Source organism: Sus scrofa, chromosome 14, assembly GCF_054392235.1.
Source record: "Sus scrofa isolate SSC_HxYL_T2T_F1_AM1 chromosome 14, Sscrofa_HxYL_maternal_Yorkshire_Landrace_v2.0, whole genome shotgun sequence".
NCBI classification, from domain to species: Eukaryota; Metazoa; Chordata; class Mammalia; order Artiodactyla; family Suidae; genus Sus; species Sus scrofa.
Window position 1 is genome coordinate 77,161,730 of NC_139396.1, and position 21,551 is coordinate 77,183,280.

Sequence of the window (21,551 nt, forward strand, 5' to 3'; positions counted from 1 at the left end):
CATTAGATATTTATTGTATCAACTCTGAGTTGAATGAAGGGCAGATTGAGCTTATGAAATTATTTTTTTATGATTCCCATTCCAATGTTTTACTTCTGGATCTGAGCTCAGAAGCATTTTATTCATTCATTCAATAATTTTTTTTTTAAAGTAGCTTTAATTGCCAGACAAAGATGGGAACCCAGCAGGCTAGAGCCTCCAGGACTGGGCCTCCCCTCTGAGGTACAGGTAATGAGGAGTCTTAGAGTGTTTGAGGAGCTGGGCGTGATCAGCTCATGGGCATTTTCCTGATTGGTTGGTTTGTGGTGAGGTCACTGGGAGTCAGCGTCATCAGCCTTCTTTTTTTTTTTTTTTTTTTGTCTTTTTCCTATTTCTTTGGGCCGCTCCGGCAGCATGTGGAGGTTCCCAGGCTAGGGGTTGAATAAGAGCTGGAGCCACTGGCCTACGCCGGAGCCACAGCAACGCGGGATCCGAGCCGCGTCTGCAACCTACACCACAGCTCACCGGCAACGCCGGATCGTTAACCCACTGAGCAAGGGCAGGGACCGAACCCGCAACCTCATGGTTCCTAGTCGGATTCGTTAACCACTGTGCCACGACGGGAACTCCTCAATAATTATTTTTTGAACACTATAAATATGGGAGGGTGTAGGGCCCAGTAGACAAACAGAATCTGTACCTTTGTGTTAAATCAGTGTTTGGGGAGCAACAGGAAGGAAGTCAATGTTTGGAGAGGAGCAGACAAAAATGAATTTATAAGACCACATGTAAATGATTTAAGATTTTTTTTTTTTTTTTTTTTTTTTTTTGTCTTTTTAGAGCCGCACCTATGGCATATGGAGTTCCCTGGCTTGGGGTTGAATTGGAGCTACAGCTGCCAGCCTTCACCACACCAATGTGGGATCCAAGATGCACCTATGACCTACACCACAGCTCATGGCAACTTGATCCTTAACCCACTGAGCATGGCCAGGGATCAGACCTGTGTCTTCATGGATACTAGTCGGGTTCATTAACCACTGAGCCATGACGGGAACTCTGAGATTCTTTTTTGTAATGAATATTAGAATCTGTCAATAATAGGAAATAACTGGCTTCCTTTGCCCTTTCTAAACCAAGACTACTGAACCAGCACTCTGTGTTTTGTCAGTCTGTAATAATTATAACATACTTTAAATGAGAAGGAAGATTTACTGTTCAGTGTTGTTTACATTATTTGGGGTTTTGCTTTCAAATTATAGCCCATATGACAATATCAATAATTTGAAATATGTTACACATCATATTTGCTACTAATGTGTTTTTTCTTTTTTTCTCCTGTAGGCTTTCTACAAGTATAAGAGAGTTACAGAATTTCAAAGTCTTATTACAACACAGTAGGTAATAGAGGCTTTTATATGTCTACTTAGAGACATAAAGTGACTGTGTGTGAAGCCTTTTTTAGTCTTGGACATTCAGCAGAAGGAGACTAATCTGCAGACTTCGAGAATTTTGAACTCTTAAAGAGAAAATTCAAATGTTCACTTGAATATTTATGCCTCTTAATAGAGTATCAATTAGATATATTTATAAAGGAAGTATATACTTTTAAAACATGTAAGTTATACTAATTCTGTGTTTAATTCCATGTGTTTTCATCTGTTGAATATTTTGCTATTCCATGTGTTCAGAATTGGTTTTGTGCGTATTTTTTTTTTTTTTACTGCCACTTGTCAAACTTAAATGACTATATCTCCATCCTGATAACACTATTAACAGTCTGTTATGGAAAAGGGGAGGGCTAGGGAACAGATGTTGTGTATTGATGATTTTTAAATGTGTTTTTAGCCTTGCCTAGCTCTGGGTGTCACTTCTATAATATCGAAGTGCCAGTGTGATGGATGACCCTTTCAGTGTATAATTAAGAGAAGTTCCTTAAGAATCCCCAAGAGGTCCACTTCAATTTCACTGGTTTTTATTTTAGATTTTTAGTTACTGTCATTGCTGTTTGATTTTTGTCTAAAGCATCAGTGAAGGTGAACAAGTACTGGCCCTGTGCTACCCAGCTGGATTTCCTGTGCGAACAGTGGGCTGGCTTAAGAGGGTTCTTTACTTAGAACCTAGAAACCAGTTTATAATGACTTGCCTTTTTTTTTTTTTTTTTTTTTTTTTTTTTTTTTTTTGGTCCCTATTCCAATTATAGAAAAAACTTTAAGAAAACAACAAAAGAATTGCATAAATATTTAAGTTTCCCATCTTGATAAAATTTTAATGGGATTATATGGATTTATAACACCAATTTAAAACATTATATGCATAAAACTTACCGTTTTAAAGTAAGCATTTTTGAAGGAGTTTATTTTAAAATACAATCTATGCAATCCTCTCTCAGTCTGATTTTCTTCAGTAGGATATTTAAGCAGATAGATTAGCTCAAGCCTTCTTTAAATTCCCCCTTTCCCCACCTTTTCTTTTTTTAGTTCTTTGTATATAAATGGTACTTCAAATGACTTGTACCAACAGATGACTTCGTAAGTCCTAAAATGTCATTTTCTAAACCTGGGATTTAAATATCCTCAATATTTAAAATATTATTTTAAAAGGCATTAGTATATATAATATGATTAATTTGGATGGTTGCATCTGTGTAGAAGTAATGCGGGTATCAGTCTTTTATGAAGTAAATAAGTGCTCTTAAAACCCGTATCTTATCCTGCCAAAGTCTGAAATGTGCTCATTGGTGATTTACTGGCATATTTAAAATTGTACTTAGTTGACTTATCCCTCTTTTAAAAACATTTAGCCTGCCTTTGGAGGGCGATGGTTGGAGGGAGTTACATCTCACTAGTTAATTATTTTATCTAATTTTTAACCTTTATAGACCTGGAGTTTTCTTGGTGGTGTTGATAGTGGTGGTGTTTTTTGTTAAGCTGAATAAAACAGACTAGCTTGGTTGGAGCCTCCTCCACTTTTTCTTTTTAGGGATGCAAGTATTGTCTGGTGGGGGAGGGGGACTTTAAAGTAAACTTGGCGAAAAAGTGAGTATCTAAGTAGCTTTGCTGGTAAATTAATAAGAATTAGTATTCTCCAGAGTCTAAGAAAATGTGAATGTTTTGCACTTTGTCTATTATTACTGTAAGTTTAAAAATCTTTTGGGTAATGTTACTTCGCCATTCTCTCGGTTAAAGGCTATCATTGAAGCTCTGTTTATTGGAGAAAATCTTTGGTCGTTTCCATTTCTTGCTTCTTTACTGTGGTTTGTTTCAAGCTTAGTTAAAATTGTGTATTAGATTGAGTTCTAGGAATTAAAAAGTCTAGTTAGGATAAGAAGTTCTTTATTTTAAAGGTTTTAACAAATGAAGTATTCTTAAGGTGAAATCTATTTGATTAACTGTATTTTACCATAAATTAGATTGGGGGGAGCAGCCTATATTTTTGTGTATGTATTTCTTAAATGAACGTGTAAGCTATAGGAATATTTGTTTTGTTGTGAGCCTGGTAATGTTTCATGGTCCTTGTAATGTAAATGGTTTTTTCCAGTTCACATACCATTTGTTGTGAAGTGATATTAGAGCACCAGTTGCATTGTGAAAATGCTTGGCTGGGAATACCTCTTGGCATTTTGTCTTTATCTCATCACTTAATTTAAAAATCCAGCACTTGATAATATAACTGACAGAAATGATTGTACCAGCTGATAAAGTAACAAAAATGAAGGAAAGTAAAATATTCCTTCCTATAATGGCGTGAGTTCATTTTTCTTCTTAAGTGGCATCTATGTAAATTAGAAATACTATATATTAAAATGGATAGATTTAAATGTTTCTCTTGTGTTCTTAGATTATGAGGAAGATCAGAGTATTAGTAATGGTTTTTACAGTTTTGAAATTTGATAAGTCGAACATTTTATTTTGACATTTTAACATTCTGAATGACTCAATACTTGTAATCTCTGTGTGTATATGAAACACTGTGCCATATTTCCCAACTTTACCTAGGTGCCATTGTATATAAGAAAGGACAGCTATTTTGATCTCCATCAGCATTGCCTTCATCTGGAAATCTGAGAACAGTTCACAGTAAACCTCTCAGCATTTTGAAGTACCTGCAGAAACCATAGCTATTCACCAAAATACACAGACTGGGTGCATGGTATCATGGAAATTAATTTGGTAAAACAAACAACACACACACAAATTTGTGTACTCTGTTTTCAGTAACATCTACAGGTACAGCTTTGACTTTGAACAGAATTACAAGTAATTTGCTGTTGTACCCACCAGATTATAGAAAATGTGAATTAAAGTAAATGTTTCTGCAATCTTGCTATTTTCGGTTTTTTTTTTTTTTTTACCTCCTTTTAAATGTTTCCTTTTATGAGATGAAAATTTTGATTATAATTTGTGGAGAAAGGAGGAATTCCCGCCATGGCACAGCGGAAACAAATCCAACTAGGAACCATGAGGTTGCAGGTTCAATCCCTGGCCTCGCTCAGTGGGTTAAGGATCTGACATTGCCATGAGCTGTGGTGTAGGTCGCAGACGCCAACTCTGATCTGGCACTGCTGTGGCTGTGGCCTAGGCTTGCAGCTGTAGCAATGATTCGACCCCTAGCCTGGGAACCTCCATATGATTCAGGTGTGGACCTAAAGAGCCCCCCCCCCAAAAAAATGTGGAGAAAGGAGAAAATAAGTAGTCTGTGGTTGTTTTCTTTTTAAAAGCATAACTGCAAACGTTGGCTGCCACTGTTTTAAGGACTTTGCATGGATTATTTATCTTATCAGCACCCTAGCAGGTAAGTACAGTTACTTCTCCATTTCTAAATAACAAAACTGAGGATAAAAGAGGCTAAGTAACTTGTCCACAGTCACAAATTCTAGGTTGTGGGACTAGAATTTGAAACTAGAAAGTCTGACTTGAGCCTTTGCTTAGAATGTTTGTGTTATTTCATAAATTGGCTTCTTACCATTCAACTAAAACCTCAAGACTTTTAGCATCTTTTACACTGAGTCATAAGGCTTTTAAATATACTTATTTAATTTTTTGACTAGATAGTACATTCACAGGGTTCAAAAACCTAAAACTTTAAAAAGCTGTACAGTGGATTCTCTTCTTTCATCCTTCCCCCACCCCTACCATAAATAACCTCTGTTCTTGGTTTCTTAGGTTTCCAGCCATATATTTTAAGGCATATACAAACAAATATAAATGTAAAGGTTTATATTTTCCATCATTTTTACCCAAAGAGTGGCATCATATACATACTGTTTGCTAGCTTTAAGCACTTACTTTTTAAAGTAACTGCTTGGCATTCCATTGTATGAAGGTGCAGTTGTTTAATTAGCCGTTTTCCTATTACTGGGCATTAGGATTGTTTCCAGACATTGTAAATACCATTTCACACATAATGTGAATATATTCTTATTGTCTAAATTCCCCTAAATGGAATTGCTGGGTTAAAAACCATGTGCATTTATAATTTTGAAAGGTCTTGGAATATTGCCCTCCATAGGGGATAGTTACCTATTCACACACCCACCTGCAACTTCAGACAGTGCCTTTTCTCCCACAATCTCACCCAACATAGATGGTATTAAAAAGTTGGATTTGGAGTTCCTGTCGTGGCGCAGTGGTTAACGAATCTGACTAGGAACCATGAGGTTGCGGGTTCGATCCCCGGCCTCGCTCAGTGGGTTAAGGATCCGGTGTTGCCGTGAGCTGTGGTGTAGGTTGCTTGGATCCCGTGTTGCTGTGGCTCTGGTGTAGGCCAGGGACTACAGCTCCAATTGGACCCCTAGCCTGGGAACCTCCATATGCTGTGGGAGTGACTCAAGAAAAGGCAAAAAACAAAACAAAAAAAGTTGGATTTTTGCTGTTCTGATTAGATGCAAAATTATGTATTAATATATTTTAGTTTTTATTTCTCTTATCACTGGTAAGGCTGACTAGCTTTGATAGTTTAAGAGCCATCTGTATTTCCTTTTGTGTTCATATATTTACTCATTTTTATACTGCATGGTTGATCCTATCAATTTCTACAAGTACTTCATTAGGGATATTAATCATTTGACTGTGATAAGCTGAAATTTTTTTTCTTTTTTTTTTTTTTTTTTTGCTTTTTAGGGCCACACTTGCGTCATATGGAAGTTCCCAGGGTAGGGGTTGAATCAGAGCTGCAGCTGCCGGTCTATGCCACAGCAACACCAGATCCTTAACCCACCCAGCGAGGCCTCAAAGCCAGAAACCTATGTCTTCATGGATACCAGTCAGGTCTGCTACTGGTGAGCCAAGACAGGAACTCCTTAAATGTATCTTTGATCAGCCCTATCCTAGTTTGTATTTTACATGGTAATCTAAAGTGAAAGCAAGGGGTTTTTTTAAGTTTAATTGGAAATCTTGATTTAGACCCATTTAGTTCCAATGTAAGTTCGTCTTTACTGCTAAAAAGCAAAAGCAATACTCTTGTAATATCTACTATGTAAATGTAAATGAGAACCTTTTTCTCAAAGCACTTCTCACGCTCTAGGGTTTACTAATAATGCTTATTCCTTTCCTCTTAATAGGAGTTAATTGTTCAGGGCCAACAAAGGGCAGTTCTTTTGGACTGTGGTAAAAAAAAAAAAATTTGGCAATGTATTAGCGCCTGATGCAAGCAATGAAACACAACAAACAGCATCGTTACTAACAACGTGCCTGAAACATTCAAGAAAGAACTGGCACTGCTAAATATGACTGATGTGTGTCTATCATTTAAGAATTGAAACCTCTTATATACACAGCTCTGTTAACACACTAGATATTTAATCACTGGCTCAATTAAATGGGTTAATTGTAGAAAGGAGAAGGAGCCAATGAAAGATAACCTACAGCCATTCCTCATTTTACTGTGTTTCACATATTGGCTTTCTTGTGTGTGTTTTTTTTTTTTTTTTTTTTTTCCAAATTGAAGGTTTGGGGGTAATCGTCAGTTGTACAAGTCTGTCAGCACCCTTTATCCAACAGCATTTGCTCATTTCATGCCTCTGTGTCACATTTCAGTAATTCTTACAATATTTAAAACTTTTGCATTATTATTATATTTGTCATGGTGACCTGATATTTGATGTGATCTCCGATGTTACTACTACGATTTGCTGAAGGCCCAGAGGATGGTAAACATTTTTTAGCAACAAGTTTTTTTAAGGGCTGCACCCACAGCACATGGAAGTTCCCAGGCTAAGTGTCAATTTGGAGCAGCAGCTGCAGGCCTACGCCACAGCCACAGTAACACAGGATCTGAGATGTGTCTGCAACCTATACTACCGCTCATGGCAACACTAGATCCTTAACCCACTGAGTGAAGCCAGGGATTTAACCTGCATCCTCATGGATTCTAGTCAGGTTCATTACCACTGAGCCATGACAGGAAATCCAGCAGTAAAATATTTTTTAATTAAGGGATGTAAACTGTTTCTTAAGACATAATGTTTCACACTTAACAGACTAGAGTGTAGTGTAAACATAACTTTTATAGGCTCTGGAAAACCAAAACAAAAATCACATGATTCACTTTACTACAACATTTTGCTTTATTGTGGCAGTCTAGAACTGAACCTGCAGTATCTCCAAGGTGTAACTGTACACAAAACAGAAGTTTTTAGACAGTTAACTCCAGAAGTGGACATCTATTTTTCACGCACATTTCCCAGGGACGCACAGAAACATTCACACACAGCCTTTTAGTGTTGAATCAGACTTAGCCTGATGATGATGGTATAAAACTTTCAGTGATGCTGCCTCTTCCCCATAACTTTTCTTTCACATTATGGGAGTTTTTTATTTCACCATGTTGCCTTAAAACAAGAGGATATTTGGTACTTTAGAACCAGTAATCACCATTCCTTGCCTTCTCCTGGCCTTTAATATTTCACCTAGGAGTAGTTTTGTTAGTGTACCTGGCAAATAAATGAGGAAGCTAAAGGAAATTTTAATTGTCCTTTCCATACCACTGGTATAACAATTCAGAGTATATGTGATTGTTTACTATGAAAGATAGCTTGTCACAATCATTTTTTTTATATATTCTAGATTTGTTTACAATACTTGTGCTTTGACATGACTTTTTAAAAAGGGAAGACATTCAAAATAGGCACGTAGAGCATTTTTATCCTTTCTGATAAAAAATAGTTCAAATAAATACTAGCAGCTTTATCATAAGAATAGATTATGGCTTTTATCAGTTAATGCTAAGTATTTCAATTTTCCCACCAATAATGACAGAATGATAAAAGTCTGTGTATGTCATAGGATGAGTATAATAATTGCATGATTTTAGTGATGTTTTGAAAACTCTATCTACCCTTTAGTGACCTAATATTAACTCCACTTCCTGAAAACATGATTTAAAGGATTTTTAAGCATTCGCTGAGTCTGCCTTTAAATTCTTCTAAGTATTAGTAACAAAGACAGTGTGACAAGTAGGGTGTTCTCAAAGCTATTTAGAGTAACAGCTTATCATATTTTAAGGCAACCTGAATAATCAGTGCAAATGTTGCCTCAATGAGAATTTTTTGTGGCAGTAACTATTTTAAACATGTGACCCAAATTCTTCCACATACTAAAAGGCAAGAGTGTTGTTTTGGGTGATTACGTAGATTAAAGGTGTGCATGCACATGAAAAAAACCCCCTCATGACCTGCTTAAAACTTGAGATCCTGATTTCAACCACCATCAAGATGAGAGAAGCATCTACTCCATGGGTTGTCTTTTTTTTTTTTTATGGTAAATCAACTATAATAATTTTTTTAGGGCTGCACCCATGGCATACAGAAGTTCCCAGGCTAGGGGTTGAATCAGAGCTGCAGCTGCAGGCTTACCACAGCCACAGCCATGCCAGATCTGAGCCACATTTGCAACCTACACCACAGCTCACAGCAGTGCCGGATCCTTAACCCACTGAGCAAGGCCAGGGATGGATCCCGCATACTCATGGATACTAGTTGGGTTTGTTACCACTGAGCCGCAATGGGAACTTTCTTAAAAATTTCTTCTTAGAGAGAGAAGCAGACTTGATCACTGTGAAATCAACACTCAGAGATGTCAGTCCTGAAGACCAAACTGGGAAGTAAGGCGTCTGAAATGGGTTTCATCGTCAGGGCAGAACTTAGTAACCTAAATTCCTTTTCACCTGCCTCTTCTGAGATGTGAGGTTTCCTGGGCAGAGAGGATGCTTCCCCTCCTGTAATAGTACTTCCTCTAGTACCTTATCTCTGTTTTATAGACAATCAGAGCATTTAACCTTCCTCACAGAGCCACGTACAGTTTCTGAGTATAGGCAGTTTTACAATTGTTTTATATATGTAATCTTGGAGATTTTTAGGATGGCACTTACGGTTGGGGAACCAGTATGTCACGACATGTGTTTCACTTACATGAAAAGTTACATAAGCAATTGTCTGGAACATGCCCTTTTTGCATGGTTAAAAGGCAGGAATCGTACTAGAGAATATTGCAAGGCTACTACCATTTTAAATACACAGCTTCCAACTGGCTGCTTTCAGAACTATTTAAGAATAAAGGGTATTATTTTAAATATGGTTGGAAACGATAAGAAAGCTGTTAGGATTCTACATAGGCTTTTGGCTCAAGGACCCAGAGGTAAATGTTATTAACCCTCTTTTGAGAACCTCTTCCTTGTTCAGTAATGAGTGTTCAGTGAGCTGGAGAGAGGTGCGTAGTCTTGCTGAAGTCCTGAGGTAATACTGGCTATTAAATGTCACTGGGTGAACAAACTATGCAAAAATCTCTGAATATAGCAGAAGAGGTTTAATAGTGTGAGTCAGTCCTATCAATGTTTTCTAACAGTCTCAACACCGAAGGGTAAATATTAACTCCCTGTTGAAAGGAGTACTAAATTTTGGCAAAATTGAGGAGCTTCTTTGAGGGGCCACCCACCTGGGCTTTAAACAACTCTACAGAGCCAATTATCTGCTATGTAGTCTGCTGACGTCCTACTACATCATAACTTTCCGCAGTGGAGTTGCAATTGTCTTTCTGGATGTCAGCTGTACTTAGAATCTAAGTACACGATGGAGCTCAGAATCGGAGTGACCTGAAGAGGTAAGGATTTGAGGAATACTTTATAGTCCAAAAGCCTTAAAATACCATCAGACCACATATTGATTACTTTTAAAGTGAATTATGCATAAAAGTCTGTGCAAACTACAACATATATTGCAATGACATTCTCAAAAAAAAAAACCTAGTATATTTTAGCATTATTAAGTTATATAAAATACATCTTTATAAAAGTACAGAATTTTTTTTTAAAGTTTTAAGTTACACTCACTGAAGTAGGCAGCCAGGCTCACTTTTTAGTACTAAAATAAGGTTTTCTCAATCTAAAATTATTGCTTAGTTCAATGTAGCCATCAGAAACCTGTAACAAAAAATAAGTCCTTTTTCTTAAGGAGATGTGCCCTAAAAATTCAGCTGTCATTAAGTTAGTCTCTCTGAAGCTTTTCAACTGAGGAATCTTCCATTAAACTTTTAACTGATGCTACCCATGGCTTGGTTTGTCAGGATCCAAAGCTGAGTCTGGTTGTAAAGTTCCTACTTGTGCCAGGAAGCTGTTAGTCTGTCGTCCCCAATCATAGTAGTCTGGAGCAAAACTTGAAAAGAAAGGGAGATTTCAGTGACTTGGAACATTACACTTAACGGGCTTTGTTCGTTTAGTGCCACACTTGTGGCATATGGAGGTTCCCAGGCTAGGGGTCCAATCAGAGCTATAGCCGCTGGCCTACGCCACAGCCACAGCAATGCCAGATCCAAGCCGCATCTGTGACCTACACCAAAGCTCAGAGCAACGTCGGATCTTTAACCCACTGAGCGAGGCCAGGGATTGAACCCACATGCTCATGGGCTAGTCAGGTTCGTTAACCACTGGGCCATGACAGGAACTCTTATTATTAATGACATGTCTCTTTTAGGTACAGACAGAACTGTGGTTTTGTATAAACCAGACAGTCCCAAAGCTTTTCAAAGTAGCTCCTTAAAGCCTATTTCCCCACAAAACAGTGCTCTGGGCAGTTGCTCTAAGTCTGCCCACAACACACCTGAACTCTGTAGAGCCCAGAAAGGTACTATTACTGTGACCTTAAACCAGTCACTATGTAGACAAAGTGCTTGAGCAGCAACTTGTATCTGGCTCCTCAGGGAGAGTACAGCTCACCACCTGTCTTTGCGCAAATAACTTCTGTGCCTCGATTCCATCATCTGCTAGAAGTGGGGTAAAATCACTAACTACTGTGAGCTTTGGTGAATTATGTGGGTTTTTTTTTGTTTTTTTTTTGTTTTTTTTTTCCCATTTCTTGGGCCGCTCCCATGGCATATGGAGGTTCCCAGGCTAGGGGTCCAATTGGAGCTGTAGCCACCAGCCTACACCAGAGCCACAGCAACGCGGGATCCGAGCCGCGTCTGCAACCTACACCACAGCTCACAGCAATGCCGGATCCTTAACCCCTGAGCAAGGGCAGGGACCGAACCCGCAACCTCATGGTTCCTAGTCGGATTCGTTAACCACTGCGCCACGACGGGAACTCCAAATTACGTGTTTAGAACAATATCTTAATATCTAATTAGCACTCAATAATGTATATTGATGTTTCTATTTATTTTCCTCTCTGCTGGACCAGGGGTCTTTTCTTCCACAAAGCTAGTGAGGGCACTCTCACTCCTATGTCCCTTCTGGCAGGTGAGGGGTTAGGGTTGCTGCATATATGATAAGATGACGCAGTGGGGGTACCTGGGTAAGAGAACAGCTCTAGGGAAGAGGATCAGGACACCTTAAAATGTTAATGATAGGTCTTTAAATTCACAAGGGATTGCCTAAGATAAGCTTTCACTTGTAAGAAGCAGTCTTACCTTCCCTGAAGTCCCTGAGGAGCGATGTTCCAGGCAAGGTCATCATCACTGTCGTATCTTCGAGGGTTGTCAAAGAAGTAAGATCTGGGGCCGAATCCATGGCTGGGGACCATTCCAGGGTTGGTCTAGAAAGACAGTTTAAGTGTTCAGTGTTCTTTCAGACACTGTGTCTCATCCTAGGCCAAAATGAGTAAGATCTCTTACTTGCAGGGGACTAAAGAAGATGTTCTCTTCATCAGGGTGGAGGCCCTTGGTTCAGCTGGAGTGTTCACCTCAGTTGCTTTCATATTTAAGAGGTATTAATTTTTTCTCTTATCAGTGTGGACAAAATCTTTCAAGAGTTTTGCTTGCATTATCACTGTTTTAATCACTTACCAAAAAAAAAAAGTTCCCGTCGTGGCTCAGTGGAAACGAATCTGACTAGCAAGCATGAGGACACAGGTTTGATCTGCGGCCTCACTCAGTGGGTTAAGGATCATGGCATTCCCATGAGCTGTGGTGTAGGTCGAAGACACGGCTTGGATCTGATGTTGCTGTGGCTGTGATGTAGGCCAGAGGCTACAGCTCCAATTCAACCCCTAGCCTGGGAACCTCCATATGCCACAGGTGCAGCCCTAAAAAGACAAAAAACAAAAAAAAACTGGTGTAGTACAGCTAGCCCTCTGTATCTGTGGGTTATGCATCTGTGGATTCAACCTGGCATAAAACCCCACATTTGTTTGATATTTTTGTATATATCACTAGTGATCTATTTAAAACTTAACCAACAAAGTATGAAAAAGAGTTGTTATGGGGGGGTAGATGTGAATTTCTGCTTTTCTAAGACTAACCTAATCAAACATAGGAAGCGAAGCAGAAGTCATACAAGGTGGGATGCCTTTAAATTTACTATTGGAAGCAGTTCAACAATGTCCCCAAGGAATAAAGTTGGACCCGTAACTCAAACATACACAAACAGTAACTCAAATGGACCAAAGATCCAAACATAACAGTAAAAACTATAAAACTCCTAGAAGAAAATATAAGGGCAGGAGTTCCTGTGTGGTGCATCGGAAATGAGTCCAACTAGTATCCATGAGTGTTGCGAGACAGTTTCTCTGAAAACTCCATCTTGTCCTTCTTTATCCCATCTTCCTGCTTGAAAAACAATCACAGTGCTGGTAAGACTTAAGCTTAAGAAATGTGCCTAAAGGTCAGAGTAAAAGCTTAACCTTTTTACCAGCTAAGTGGCTTTTAAAATAGTAAAAGAACTTACAATAGTAAACAAACCCTATATCATCCACCCATAGCCACTCCTCACTTGATCTCATCTAAAGAGCACAATAAAAGCAGTGTGGTTTCTTGAGGCAGGGCTCTGGGTCCCTGAGGCCTTGAGTCCCCCGGTTCCCACCTTTACTTAAGATAAATGTCTCTGTGTCTTGTTTTATGTTAACTTTTTTCCTTAAGTTCCACAGCACCTGTTCTTCAGCCCCATCCTGCTGAGCTGCTCTCGGCACATGAGGATGTGGGTTTGATCCCTAGTCTTGCTCAGTGGGTTAAGGATCCAGCATTGTCATGAGCTGTGATGGTCTCAGATGTGGCTTGGATCCCACGTGGCTGTAGCTGTGGCTGTGGCATAGGCCTACAGCTGCAGTTCCAATTTGACCCCTAGCCTGGAAACTTCTATATACCACGGGTGCAGTCCTAAAAAGCATAAAAAGGATTTGGCAAAGGAGTCTCAGATAGGACACCAAAAACAGCCATCAAAAGAAAAAACAAGTAAAATGGAAATCAAAATTAAAAACGTTTATGCTTCAAAACATCAAGAAAGTGAAAAGACAGCCACAGAATGGGAGAAAATATTTTCAAGTCATATCTTACAAGGGACTTACATTTAAAACACATAAAGAACTCATAAAACTCAAACAATAAAAAAGAATTTAAAAACAGGCAGAGGAGGAGTTCCCATCATGGCTCAGCAGAAACAAATCTGACTAGCATCCATGAGGACACAGATTTGATCCCTGGCCTTGCTCGATGGGTTAAGGATCCAGCATTGCTGTGACCTGTGGTGTAGGTTGCAGATCCTGCATGGCTGTGGCTGTGGCTGTGGCTGAGGGCTACAGCTCTGACTGGACCCCTAGCCTGGGAACCTCCATATGCCATGGGTGCAGCCCTAAAAAGACAAAATTTTAAAAAATGGGCAAAGGATTTGGGCATTCCCGTTGTGGCTCAGCAGTTAAGAACCTGACTAGTATCCGTAAGAAGGCAGGTTTGATCCCTGGCCTTGCTCAGTGGATTAAGAATCTGGCATTGCCGTGAGCTGTGGTATAGGTCTGGCTCAGATCCCACGTTGCTGTGGCTGTGGTGTAGGCTGGCAGCTACAGCTCCCATTTGACCCCTGGCCCAGGAATTTCCATACGCTGCAGATCTGGCCCTAAAAAATAAAATTTTAAAAATGGGCAAAGGATCTGAATAGACATTTTTCCAAGGAAGATATACAAATGGCCAATAAGTACCTGAAAAGATGCTTAAGATCACTAGTCATCAGGGAAATGCAAATCAAAGGCCACCACGAGCTACCTACTAGAGTATCTAGAATCAAGCAGAAAGCAGCAAGTGCTGGGGAGGCCACGGAGGAACCGGAACCATCACACCACTGGGAATGTACGATGGTGCCCTAGTGCTCTGCAGAAGACAGGCTGGCGGTTTTTCAAAAAGCCAAATGACCCCGCCACTGTATTCCTCAATACATACCTAAGAGAAATGAGAACATGTGTTCACACAGAAACTGGTCCATGAATGTTTACAGCAGCATTGTTCATAATAGATGGAAACGACCCAAATGTCCATCACTGGATGACTGGATTAACAACGTGGCACATCCGTACAATGAAATAATGGCCATACAAAGGAATGAAGTACTACTTTATACTACAGTGAGGTAGTACATATAGTATGTGGATTAAACCTGGAAACGTGCTGAGTGGGAGAAGCCACTGACAGATAGTGGCACACCATAGGATCCCATTCATATGAAAGTCCAGAACAGGGAAACTTATATACATGGAAAGTAGATTAGTAGTTGCTTGGGGGGGGTAGAGAGAAAAGGAGTATTAGATAAAGGGTGTGGGGTTTCTTTCTGAGGTGACAAAAATGTTCTAAAAACTGTGGTGATGACTGCACATATCTGAATATACCAAAAACCACTGAATTATACATATGAAAGGGGGGAATTGTTTGGTAGAGAAATTATATCTCCATAAAGCTATTTAAATACATAAATAACTCAAAACTTTCTCTCTCTATATATATATATATATACACATATATATATATATAACTCTTAAAAAAGGCAAAAAAAAAAAAATAGGCAGAGGATCTGAACAGACATTTTTCCAGAGAAGACCTATAAATGGCAAACTGGTTACATGAAAAGATGCTGAACAGCATTAATCATCAGAGAAATAAAAAAGCCACAACTAATATCATTGCACACCTGTCAGAATGGCTATATCAAAAAGACAAGAAATAGGAGTTCCCCTCGTGGCGTGGTGGAAATGAATTCGACTAGGAACCATGAGGTGGCGGGTTCAATCACTGGCCTTGCTCAGTGGGTTAAGGATCCGGCATTGCCGTGAGCTGTGGTATAGGCAGGCAGCTGTAGCTCTCAGAAGACCCGTAGCCTGGGAAATTCCATGTGCCGTGAGTGTGGCCCTAAAAAAAAAAAAAAAAAAAAAAAAACATAACGAGTTCTGGCAAGGATGTGGAGAAAAGGGAATCTTTGTGTGCTGTCGGTGGGTATGTAAATTGGTGCAGCCACTATGGAGGTTCCTCAAAAAATTAGGACTATCACATGCTCTGGCAATTTTGCGTATTTAACTGAAGAAAATGAAAATAATTTGAAAAGATATACATATCCTCATGTTCACTGCAGCACTGTTTACAATAGCTAAGACATGAAAACAACCTATATGTCTACTGACACATATGAATGGATGAAAGAAAATATGACACACAACATTCAGCCATAAAATAAATAAAATCTCACCATTTGCAAAAATATGGTTGGACCTTAAGGGCATTATGCTAAGTGAAATAAGTCAACTAGAAAAAAGACAAAAAGAAAAACATATCGTACATATGGACTCTAAAAACAAAAAAAAAAACCCAAGCTCACAGATAGAACAGATTGGTGGTTGCCTGAGGTGGGCAAAATGGGCAAGGGGCGGTCAAAAGATACAAAGGTACAGGAATTTCCTGGGGGCCTAGTGGTTAAGGACTCGGCATTGTCACTGCCGTGGTGTGCGTTGCTGCTGTGGCACAGGTTCGATCCCAGGCCTGGGAACTTCCACATGCCCCGAGTGCCACCAAATAAAAGACAGCCATGCTTCCCTGGACAATGAGACCTGAGACTACAGATGAGACTATCTTTTTATTCTATATTCATTTAACAAAATAACAGCCTTTTGCTCCTTAGGACTCAGATGTACTCCTGCCCTCAGCCAGCCCGGGTTTAGGGAGTACAACTCCTTAGCCCCTGACGCACTAGTAGGCAGTGAGAAAGCATATGAGAGCTGAGGAGAAGCACAGGGAATTCTGTGAAGGGCTCTCAGGTGTCTCTTCATCACACAAGGTTCTCCAAAAAACTTCAACAGTCTTCAAAGAAGGAAGGAAAACAAGGCACTAGACTCTGGCCTGGAGTTAGCTGCCCACCACTTTCCACACGTCTCTCTGCCCCATGGACACATGTTTACAGAAGCTCCCAGGTGTTCGCAATGCAAGGAAACATCAGAGTGCAGAGCCACTGTTCTGAAGCTAAAAATAATGCAAGTGCAACAGGTGAATGGATTAAGAAGATGTGGTACATATATGTAATGGAATACTATGCAGCCATAAAAAAGAACAAAATAATGCCATTTGCAGTAACACAGAAGAAACTAGAGATTCTCATACCAAATTAAGGCAGAAAGACAAAGACAGATACAATATGACATCACTTATATGTGTAATCTAAAATTTGGCACAGATGAACCTATCTACAGAACAGAAACAGACTCACAGACATGGTGAGCAGATGTGTGGTTGCTGAGAGGGAGGGCGAGGAAGGGGGATGGACTGTGATGTAATGCAAACTATTACATTTAATGGCTAAGCAATAAGGTCCTGCTGTATAGCACAGGGAACTATGTCCAATCACTTGTGATGGAACATGATGACAGATAATAGGAGAAAATGTATATAAGTACGACTGGGTCACTTTGCTGTACAGCAGAAACTGATAGAACAATGTAAATCAACTATAATGAAAACATTGTTTAAAAACTTATAATGAAAAAAAATGATGAAAGTGACCCTCAGATCTAGAACGTGGTGCCCACTGCCATTCTGTCTTCAAGGGCCCATGGGTCAGGCCATGGCTCCACTACCCACCCCACTCCAGTCTACTGGGGGTTTTTTTGTTTTGTTTTTTGGGTTTTTTTTTTTTTTGCTTTTTAGGGCTGCACATGGAGGTTCCCAGGCTAGGGGTCGAATCGGAACTACAGCTGCCGGCCTACACCACAGCCATAGCAATGCCAGATCTTTCACCCACTGAGTGAGGCCCAGGGATCAAACCCACAACCTCATGGTTTCTAGTTGGATTCATTTTCACTGTGCCACAATGGGAACTCCTAGTCTTACTTTATTTTCCCCCTAGTCCTGGCTCACTAGTGACTCTCCAGAGATAAGGAAAAGAAGCAAGATAAAACACAACAGCTTGGCTATTATATCTAGGCTTTCCTTGCTACCCACACTTTGCTCACATTGGCCAAAAACTATTCACTGTACTTTTCTGTGGGCTTCATAGATCCGTGATTCGAATTCTACCACTGGTTCTACGGATGGAGTAACTCAAGGAGCAAAGCTCCTCTGAGCTTCCTCACTCTACTGGGTCAAAACCCTTTCTGTCCCGCCCTCCTAAAATCATTTATAGGAAACTGGTTGAGCAGAAATGTAACCGAACTAGGGAAGTGGCTTTAGCATTACTCATAACGAGGTACAACTTCTCTATCACCCGATCACCTAATCACCATCCAGCGTAACACATGGGTGAAGAACTGAATTACTACTCTCCATTTTCATTGGCTAAAATAAAAGCTTCTATATTTGGTTCACAGCAGGTCAAGACCCAAAGACTAGTGAAGCTGTTGTTGCATTAAAAAAAAAAAACAAAAACAAAAGGAGTTCCCGTCGTGGCTCAGTGGTTAACGAATCCGACTAGGAACCGGGTTCGATCCCTGGCCTTGCTCAGTGGGTTAAGGATCCAACGTTGCCGTGAGCTGTGGTATAGGTCACAGACGTGGCTCGGATCCTGCGTTGCTGTGGCTCTGGCATAGGCCGACGGCTACAGCTCCCATTAGACCCCTAGCCTGGGACCCTCCATATGCCACAGGAGCAGCCCTAGAAAAAGACAAAACAACAACAACAACAACAACAACAAAAACCCTGATCACTCTCTCTCCAGGCCCCAAGACGCAACTTGCTTTGATTTTTTTAAAATAAAATAAGGCTAAACTGAAAAACAAATTTCCTTCAAAAGACAAGGGAAAAGAGTCTCAACCCAACAGATAAAGGAACTTTTTTTTTTCTTTTGTCCTTTTAGGGCTGTACCCATGGCATACGGTGGTTCCCAGGTGAGGGGTCCAATCAGAGCTGTAGCCATTGGCCTACTCCACAGCCACAGCAGCACAGGATCCAAGCTGTGGCTGTGACCTACACCACAGCTCACGGCAACACCGGATCCTTAACGCACTGAACAAGGCCAGGGATCCAACCCGCAACCTCATGGATGCTAGTCGGGTTCGTTAACCGCTGGGCCACATCGGGAACTCCAGAACTTTTCATATCAGAAGAGGATGGAAGAGGCTCTCAACTGAAAATCTCAGAAAATATTCCAACTGCAGGCTCTGTGATGAGAATGCGGAGATATTTTCTGCAAACACAGAGGTTTACTTACAAGGTCCTTCGTAGGATTTCTGACTCGGAAGAAGTAAACGACGAGGGTGGTAGGTAAGAGTTCCCACACAAAAAGGACCACGCCAAACACCACGTATCCAGCATCTCCCAGCTGATTCTTCAGATCTGCCTGTTGAAAAGAGAAGGAGAAAATGGAAAGTCAGTAGATTGAGGGCAGAGGAAACATGTTCAATTCCGTTCTTTCCAACAGAAACAGACTAATTCTAATTATCATGCAATTCTTTTCCCCTAAAGCACACAAGTCAAAATCAAATAACACTAACAGTCCCAACCTCAGGTGCGGAGTCATTTCAAGCAAACAGTATAGTTATTTTCTTCAAAATGCTCAAAGATGAAAACTGCCAACTTCTGATGTTTTATTCTTTCATCCTCCAAAAATCTTCCTTACATCCAAATTAAGTTGCTCTTTTTATCAACAACTAAATAATGAGAACATCCTGTGGCCTTCTTCTAATTCCTGAGAGCAGCATATCACATTTTACCTTTGGTCTCATCCTTGGGATAAACTCGTTGGCTTTTAAAGTTCTCTTCCTGTTAAGGACATCCTGTTATTTAGACTTGAAAGCTTATTGCAGGATGGACAGTCTAGAAAACAAGTCTCTGAGCCGAGGAGCAGAACCTCCTGGACCAGTGGGCTGGCCGAGCAGGCTGGATGTAGCAGCGGCTCCCCGCTCTGGAGGCAGAGGGCAGGTGTGTAAGCTCGTGTCTGGGTAACTGTCTATCATTTCAAAGGAGGCCAGCACCAACCTCAGGCCATAAAGGGCCAATCACCTGAATAGAATCCTTCTGCCTTCTCTGCTCCATCATGTTTAAAGCACAGTGACCAAAACCAATCATGCTTTTCTCCACAAAGATTACTCTCTCAAACTCTGCCTCTCAAATGCCACCTGTACGTCTCAATCATGTGTTGTGTCTGCTTCTTCCACTCTATGCAAATAATCTGCCACTTGGGGTTCTGGTTGCTTCCTCCTAGACTGTTTTGGTTGCATCATGCAGATCTTTTAAGGGCTGCCCCTAAAGACAACAGAATTTTTTTCTTTTTAGGGCTGCACCTACGGCATGTGGAAGTTCTCGGGCTAGGGGTGGAATTGGAGCTACAACTGCTGGCCTACATCGCAGCCACACCAATGCCAGATCTGAGCTGCATCTGCGACCTCATGGTATCACAACTCAGATCCTCAACCCACTGAGCGAGGCCAGGGATCAAACCTGCATCCTCATGGAGACTATGTCAGGTTCTTAACTCGCTAAGCCACAAAGGGAACTCCAAGAAAATAGAATTTTTTTAATTGTGATTGTATTTTAAATTCACTAAAATTATAAGCTCTTAATGGAAAGAAACCGTGAAATAATTATTTTGCTAAAACCAATTCTCTGCTGTTTAATGGAGATGGAGTCTCAGTTTGGGAAGATGAAGTAGTTCTGGAGACGGCTGATGGTAATGGCTGCACATGACGTAAATGTACCTAATGTCACTGAACTGGATGGTTACAAATGATTAAAAAAAGTCAATTTTCTGTATATCTTATTACAATAAAAAACCCTTTGTGTATGATGAATAATAAGTCTCTATTATTGCTTAGATTTTTCTGTATGACTGCTCACTACAGGGCACACCCTCAGCAGTGCCTTGCCCAATTTCCCTCCATTCTACACTTGTGCTGGTGGGGGTGGGGGTGACTGCTGCTGCTTGAATCCTTTATAATTATAACACCTTGCAGGTGCGTCTTCCAGAGTTCATCGTGTCTTCAGTTTTAACTTTACATGGTCATTTTTTTCTCTCCTCCAGAGCCTTTTTTTTTTTGGCCATACCTATGGCATGTGGAAATTCTTGGACCAGGGATCAAACCCAAGCCGCAGCAGTGACACAAGCCACTGTAGTGATAATGCGGTATGCTTAACCCACTGTGCCACAAGAGAACTCCTCCTCCAGAGTCTTAATTCAGTGCAAGGTTTGAGCACTCCTGGGATTTTGGAAGTGGATTTGGGAGTTCCCGCTGTGGTGCTGTGGGATATGATTCTTACTGCAGTGGCTTGGGTCTCTGCAGAGGCGCAGGTTTGATCCCTGGCCCAGCCGGGCCCAGGGGGTTTTGATCTGGAGTTGCCGCAGCTGCAGCTATGGATTTGAGCCCTGGCCTGGGAACTTCCATATGCTGCAAGTGTGGCCATAAAAAGAGAGAGAGAGGGAAAGAAAAAGTGAATATGTCCATGATTAAGTATTCAGTGTTCTTCCAGGAAAAGCTCAGGAGCATTTATAATTCAATCCAATAGACTCCTACTACGGCAGTTCTATTTCTTTATTACATGGCCTTATCTGTGTGTCTCTTTCCTCAGGAGACAAAACTCCCATGGGCAAGGACAGGTTTATTCCTTTTGTGCCCTCAGCACTCTGTCCAGGGCCAGAGACAAAGAATCAATACTTCTCCAATGAGAGAAGCCTACCTAATTCTCATTCTTTTTTCTTTGGAGCTTTTGTGAACAAAGATGACAGATGATATTTCACTACCTTTGTTCACTTCCTTCAAATTGATGAATTTCTAGAGTATGTCATAAAAAAGAAAAAATTTCATAAGGAGACGTAAAATGGGCTCGTACTAACTCCTTAATATTCTTGGTCACTTTTGTCTAGAATTCCTCAAAGGCTCCATTTTCCTTTATCTGCTCCATTAAAAAAAC

At 40.4% G+C, this 21,551-nt stretch overlaps 2 protein-coding genes across 6 annotated transcripts in view; one reads left to right on the plus strand and one right to left on the minus strand.

Moving 5' to 3' along the window:
• Positions 1-4,300, plus strand: part of ERO1B (endoplasmic reticulum oxidoreductase 1 beta) — a 64,953-nt gene extending 60,653 nt beyond the window's left edge. For 2 of the 3 annotated variants that reach the window (XR_014827831.1, XM_084996829.1), the window contains 2 exons: positions 1,324-1,380; positions 3,978-4,300. Coding sequence is in view for 2 of the 3 variants with exons in the window: in XM_084996829.1 (XP_084852955.1) it covers positions 1,324-1,380; positions 3,978-3,993 (73 nt within the window). In the remaining variant the exon portion in view is untranslated. Of the gene's footprint in view, positions 1-1,323; positions 1,595-3,977 lie in introns of those variants that run through there. The other variant, XM_084996830.1, reaches the window with a different exon arrangement.
• A 3,227-nt stretch (positions 4,301-7,527) lies between these two features.
• Positions 7,528-21,551, minus strand: part of GPR137B (G protein-coupled receptor 137B) — a 56,110-nt gene continuing 42,086 nt past the window's right edge. Inside the window, exons 5-7 of one of the 3 annotated variants that reach the window (XM_021072472.2) lie at positions 18,856-18,984; positions 11,880-12,004; positions 7,528-10,627 (exon numbers count right to left, since the gene is read on the minus strand). In XM_021072472.2, the coding sequence (XP_020928131.2) occupies positions 10,516-10,627; positions 11,880-12,004; positions 18,856-18,984 (366 nt within the window). In that variant the 3' untranslated portion in view covers positions 7,528-10,515. Of the gene's footprint in view, positions 10,628-11,879; positions 12,005-17,312; positions 18,137-18,708; positions 18,985-21,551 lie in introns of those variants that run through there. The other 2 variants (XR_014827832.1, XR_014827833.1) reach the window with 2 other exon arrangements.